The following is a 6,760-nucleotide window of genomic DNA, read 5'->3' on the forward strand; positions in this document are numbered from 1 at the left end:
TTATTTATTGACCAATATTTAATTCATTTATATATAATTTTCACTTTTTTATTTTTTACTTTATTTATATTAAATTTTTGAATGTATTTATTTATTTCCATTTCATTTGAATGTTCTCCTCTTGTTGATGTGTAGGAGAACACACTATGGTTACTAACCTGCAGGAGCGTGTTTATCTGTCGGACAGGCCTCTGATTTCAAAGCATTAAACTGACAGATAACCCCCTCTCCTTCTACAGTATATTTATTAGTCACTATTGAATATTGCTGAACACTTGGACATTTGATGACAGGACGTTTTTTTTTTTTTTTTTTTAAATGCATTTATTATAAAGGCTTAAAACAGCAATACAGGGTCATTGAACATTAATTTCAATAATTGGCATAAAGAGAAGAGGAAAAGGCAGATTACTCCACATACATCACACACATTTATATTTTAAATGCATATTACATCCTTTTTCCCCCGTTTAATTACGTAAATATAAAATACAATCAGTAACAAATATATTGTGGAAAAATATAGTGCAATCATGAACAGTGCAGCAGATGAAGGTTATTCTACCATGGCCGCCACACGTTGCAGTGGGTGTTTGCATGTTCTCCATCAGCTGACTGCAGCCAGGCGTCCTCTGTGCAGGGTTGACCTCCCTGCAGTCTGTGAGCTGCTGATTTGGGGCTCATTTTGCCCTCCTCGGGTCCTGCTGCCGCTGTCACCGCCTCCTGCGCCCCGTTCTGGGCGTCAGTGCGTCCCGGGCCGCTGTCCGAGGTGCTGCCGGGCTGCCCTGGTTTCCTCTGACTGCGTCGGAGTTTGTTGGAAAGCTGCGACAGCATCCAGTGATCTCCCATGTCCAGGCTGTCAGACATCAGCAGGTAATGGCTGAAGTTGTCCAGGCAGCTGCTGAAGCCTTTGTGGTAATCGGACACCTCGGACGCAGCGTTGGCGTCTGGGTGAAGAGAAGACATCGGGATTAGAAATGAGATGAGATGAAACCATCAAACTGTTCATGTGTGATGGAAACTCACAGTTTTGCATTCTCTGCAGATTCTTCAGATGCTTGACAGTCAGCTCCAGGATGTCAGCCTTTTCCAGTTTGCGCTTCCTGATCTGAGAAAACACATCATTTTCACTTCAATCCCAAAACAAATCCAATACATTCGGAATTAAAGTTGCAAATTAAATGAAAGTGTTTACAAGGTCAGTTTAAAGAGGAATGAACTTTTATTCTGAAAGCTTAAACGTGCTTTAAATAAACTCTTACATTGCTGCTGTAGTAACTCTCCAGCAGAGACTTCAACTGCTCCAGACACTGGTTTATTCGAGCTCTGCGCTTCTTTTCCATCAGTGGTTTAGAAACCTAAAGAAGCAGTCATCACACACCTTTTACCTCTATAATCCCTTCACTGCACCATGCATGAGTTTGATTTTGAGGTTTTACGCACCTTTTTTCCAGCTTTGAGTTTTTCTGCACAATCCGTCGCGGCCACCATGATCAACACTTGTTTTATGGAGGATGATTCACTTTTTCCAACTTGTGTCTGTCTCTCTGCTGTCCACTGAACAGCAAAGTGTTCCCTGCGCGGGTTTTTATAGAGATACTCACTTTACATCTCAATGCAAAGAGCCTGCAGCCTATTGTCAACCCAAAGCAACCAAAGAAAAAGCTTTTCAAGTGGCTTCCTATGAAATGTTTGGAAACTGGCTCATTGTTTCTCTTCTAGTTTTTTTGCCCCACTTTTTACTTTGTACAGATAAAAAAAATAAACAAATTCGAAAACATAATAATGTGTGTTTAGGTTGTTTTGTATGCAACAGGCTTGTTTATTAGAGAAACACATTAGACAGAAGAAGACATAGTCATGCTGTTATAGACTTTCAATACTATTATAAGTTTTAGGTCAAAGGTTCTCAAACCAGGGGAGATCTGGGGAAGAACATTTTCCAAGGACCCCTCACAGTCAACGATTAAGCACAATTTACTGCCATTAATGGCCTTAAATGCCACAGGAATGATCTATTTTACGAACACTTCAACTGAAATATGTAAGATTGTAGTACTGTAGTAGAAATCAACTTAAAGCGTACCACAAGTCATTTATAAAACATAAAATGCGTTAAATGTATTACAATAAACAGTGTGTGCACTTTTTAAAAAATACTTTATTGCAATAATTAACAACAAAAGTCTTGATGACAACTGTCATCAAGAGTACACTAGATTTGAACAAATACGTTATTAAATTAGTCAAGAAAAATTAAAAATAAAACAGGACCAAACAACACACACCACCTGCATACAAAAGAGAAAGAAAAGTGGGAACATTTAAGATGGAAATGGAGGATAAGAGGGTATAAGTGCATTTTTGTCAAACATCTATTGATGTAATTAGGTAGACTTTTGATTTAAAAAATAAATAAAATGAAGTGCTTTTGTAATGTGCATTGATTCCCATGTAATGATACACTTGTATATTAACAGGACATGAATATTATTATTATTACTGTTATTATTTTCTCAGATTTCAGTCTGATAACCATGTTTAAGCTAAAGTGAAACGTGTGTCAATAAAACGAGATGTAGTGGCTTTACCAAAATGAATTCTTCAGCACTGAAATGAGTAGAATTGGTTGATGTCGTGTCATGAATTATAGGCTTTCATTATTTGCAGTGACATGAGTCTGGCATTGACTACAATATGACCATTTAGTGCAAAGTACACAACAGGTAATACTGTAAATGCAATGAAAGTTATGATAGAGAGTTTGTAGAATGTGAGGGAGAAGCAGTCCAAACTTGTACAGTTATTTTCCCACAGAGTTCTGCTGTATTTGAATTTACTGGGTGGGCCTGAGTGCACAACGTGTGTGGTGGTGAGAACCCTAAAGGAAAGCGTAAAAATGATAACCATGGTGTGCAACTTTAGCGTCTTTGACTCCTGTATTCAGCCTTTTCTTTCTTACTTTCACGCCGTCAGGTCGAAGGCAGCACCGTGCAAATTTCCTTCGTGTTCCCACAACATTTCGATTTTCTGGTGCAGCCACAAATACTGAACCATAAGTTGCACTGTTACCTAAAATGTCTCCTTTTCTACTTCCTCCAAACTGTGCACCTGTTATCTCCAGTCCAGCCTTTTGTTTTGTGTGCACTCCTACACTTTAAACATAGACTCAAAGCTTAAAGGATGTTGGAATACCTTTAAGGACACTTTTGCCATTTTTTGGATTCCTTCGCTTTTGTGCGTCATCGGGTTTTGTCTTCATCCCGGGCTCAGAGGCACCGAGGAGAATTGTGCGCCGCCCCTTGTTCTGGTCCTTCGCCTCCCGATTCTCCACACTGCGCCCTCAAAAGGGCCAAGGCTTGGGAAAGCCTGAACAATGAACGCTCTGGAGTCACTGCGTCCTGCTCACACACACTGACGCACAGGACAGAACACACAGAATATCAGAGGACAAACTTTTGGAAATCCTTCAGAAATGTTACAGAAAAACACAAAATATTAACAAAGAATTATTTTCAATAGACAAGGACTTTTTTTTCCTTCAGGTATAATGATTTATTTTAATTTCTAATAATTAAGGCAGGAAAACTGGTTTTCAAAATAAATGAATTTGAATATTGTGCTTCTTCAAAATTTTACTAAAATACCTATATATGTTTAATTCACAAACAGGCTGATATATTAATGTAAAACAAGCAACCATGTTCAGATTTGTTTTTAAGATATATTTTTTTTAACACATTTGGTCTTTGAATTGCATTTTTCCAAATTTAGTTCACCTATAGGATTAAATCTACAACTGTTTGTTACAATATGTCTAAAGAACTTAACGGGCTTGGACAATATTTCAACCAAAGATAGACTTTATACAAGATTCCATTGAGAAGATCCGGATCAATTACTGACTCTGGATCAGTTTGAAAAAATCTGATTTCTCATCATTTGCAAAATTTCAGAAACGTCTATCTTGGAACAAACTGACTGGTTTTTGTAAAACTTTGACTCACTTATGTGGGGTTAGTTCTTTTTTTATCCCACCCGGTTACATCCAGATCAGATACAGATTAAGCCACACATCTTGTTTTTTTTTTAAATACTGAGTTGTTCCCATTTTGCACATTTAACTTTATCGTTATTAATGAGGATATAAAGATCTTACAAGCCTTTAAAGTGTGAATAATCATGGAGCCATGATCAGATTTTTAGATCCTATGAAATGAATTGATGGATTGACTGTCAAAAAAAGGCCAACTTTTAGGATTTCTATTTAGCATTAAAAACAGGGGAAATCCAGACAATCTTTGCAAAAAAAATGAAAAGAAGAAAAAACAAATTTCAATCTACATTATTTGTCTCGTTCGGAAAGTTTTTTTTTTTTTTTATTATACATTATTCAGGTTTTTAAGAAGGAATGACTCCGTTTCTGCCGTTTCTGACTATATGCACACTACGCACTTGCATGTGGCCCCATAAGCCGCTAGAGGGCCCAAAGTGGAGTCCTTGTTGTCATCTGTGGAGAATGAAAAATAAATAGTTTTCGTTGACTAAATTTTTTTAGGTGACAAATACTAGAGTTTATACTTAAAATGAAACACATATTAACAAAATCTATATCAAACTATATCTATATTTTTCGTTGACTAATAAAAGTGAAAATACAATTTCGTCACATGAAACCAAATCCAATTAAAACTCAAGTGCATGTGGTTTTAACGTTGATCACATAAAGTCTGTGTATTTACGAACATTAATTCCATCCCTTATCAGGTTGATTAACATCCTTATGCATAAACTCTTATTCTGTATATTTTAGTTGACTATATCTGTAACAGATTGAGTCGATTAAAATCTTAATGTCAAAATTTACACGGAACAAATGAAATAAATGGCAATCACAAGCTGTGAAGAGTTTTTCAGTTGTTGCTAATAACATTTGAAAGTAACACTTTTAATCTGTTTCTGACATTGATGTATTCTCATTATCTGACTTGAGATTTTTAATTCCAAATAATTCCAAAGTTATAATGATTTAAATCTGTTTATCTGTAAAATGTAATTGATTGTAGCAGTTTGGATTATCAAATATATCCATGTAACTTTGGCAAACTGGGGGCCCTCAAAACATCTTGCAAAGGGGTCCCCAAGGCTTTTTATTGGTATTCAAGAGAAGCCATTTTTTTGTTTGTTTGTTTGTTTTTCTTCTTCTTCTTACCATCATCAGCCCTATAAGGAAGGGTAAGAAACACCTTATTTTAGGGAGGACATAAAAAGAGAGGGCTGTGTTGCACCTTGGTGAGGGGGAAGGGAACAAGGAGGAGAGACTCAGGGAAGGAAATGTAAAGGGTGCGGAATAGTTGATTATTTTAAGGTGAGAGTGAGATGTGAAGTTGTAGTTGTGCAAATTGTGCTGCGTAATCAAGCCAGTCTGGTGACAAATGTGAAGCTTGGGTATAATGGTGGTGCCTGTGGACAGAGGGAAGGAAATAGTGGTGATACCTAAAACTGGTATTGGGATCAACGTGTCTAAGATTAAGCCCAGTACGAGTTTTATCCCACAGCTCAAGACATGCCAGTTCACCATAGACCAATGTATGTGCAGGAACCACTACTGCAAACCCAAGCGCTGTCCCGGACCCGAAGAAGCACATATTTGTGACATCACAATACATCTTCATATGGAAAATGAAATTTGTTGATGTATTACATCTCTTGCCTTTATCTGTGAATTTATTATCATTGTTGGTATTTTACATTGCATTCTTATCTGACCGATATAGTCAGTTGTCCTATCTGTTTAGTATTTTTTTTATTTTTTTTCATAATTAAAAAATGACAGTGGGATTCAATAACAATTTATTCTTCCCACCCCTTTACGAGCAAACATATATTTGCAATTATACATGTATGGATCACATATATTATGATGAACATCTCTGTTGGGGTTTCCTTGTACACAAATGGTTTTTTTCCTATTGTTTTTCTTTCTTGTCCCTGCTCAAAACAAACAAACAAACAAACAAACAAACAAACAAACAAACAAATGAAACTAATTCAGTCTAATTTAAATTGACTGTAACATAGGCTTCATTGGGACATTTGCAGTCAGTGTCAAGATACAATAAAATATTTAAATACTGGTAGCCTATAATCAAAGATGAATAAAGAACCTTTTATGAATTAGTTTCACACGTGTGTATTCAATCCGACACTTACCGAGTCACAGGCTGGTTCCAGGGAACACTAATTGCATACACACCGAAAAATTGCAGGACACACTTGCTGTGTTATGTGGAAGCCTTAAATCGCTATGAAATGTGGGAGATGCTGCGGTGTAAATGTGCCTTTGTGCGTCTTTTGTCCTGCTGATCATGCCTTTTCACGCTCGGCTGTAACACAAGGCCACAGAGGCCTGGTTCCACTGCGCTCACATGGACACATTTCACCGCTGATTACTCGCTATCACTTCACCCAGTGTGCGATCAAAGGGAAGCCAGGCTGGAATAAACGCTCAGGAACAAAGGAGGATTCGGGCTTTAAAACAATCTCCCTCCATCAGCGCCGCGCTTCTCGTGCGTCACTGTGCCATCATCTCTCCATCAGAAAAGCGCAGCGAGAAACCTGTGTCCCAAATGGACATCATAATAGCAGTGTCATTAAAAGACAAGTTAGGTGGATGTTTGTGAAAAGCACTGCGGCTATTCATTAACCCTGCCGCACTATTGTCATGGATCTGTGGCGGAGGAGAAGTGACAAAGCTGCT

The 6,760-nt window shown here is 37.5% G+C and overlaps 1 protein-coding gene across 1 annotated transcript; it reads right to left on the reverse strand.

The window, feature by feature from the left end:
• Positions 1-561: 561 nt before the first annotated feature.
• Positions 562-1,547, reverse strand: her3 (hairy-related 3). The gene is made up of 4 exons (XM_028452794.1): positions 1,444-1,547; positions 1,263-1,358; positions 1,027-1,108; positions 562-947 (listed from the first exon to the last, which is right to left on the reverse strand). Exons 1-4 carry the CDS (start codon positions 1,489-1,491, stop codon positions 562-564), a joined length of 612 nt encoding a protein of 203 aa, XP_028308595.1. The 5' UTR covers positions 1,492-1,547.
• Positions 1,548-6,760: the final 5,213 nt, after the last annotated feature.

The sequence above is a fragment of the Gouania willdenowi genome, chromosome 7 (genome assembly GCF_900634775.1).
Source record: "Gouania willdenowi chromosome 7, fGouWil2.1, whole genome shotgun sequence".
Classification (NCBI taxonomy): domain Eukaryota; kingdom Metazoa; phylum Chordata; class Actinopteri; order Blenniiformes; family Gobiesocidae; genus Gouania; species Gouania willdenowi.

Bases quoted from the DNA above. Each gene is read 5' to 3' on its own strand.
- her3 (XM_028452794.1), bottom strand. From the start codon at position 1,491: ATGGTGGCCGCGACGGATTGTGCAGAAAAACTCAAAGCTGGAAAAAAG. The intron at 1,359-1,443 runs GTGCGTAAAACC...CTGCTTCTTTAG, and splicing joins AACTCAAAGCTGGAAAAAAG to GTTTCTAAACCACTGATGGA. The intron at 948-1,026 runs GTGAGTTTCCAT...CTCTTCACCCAG, and splicing joins TCTGCAGAGAATGCAAAACT to ACGCCAACGCTGCGTCCGAG.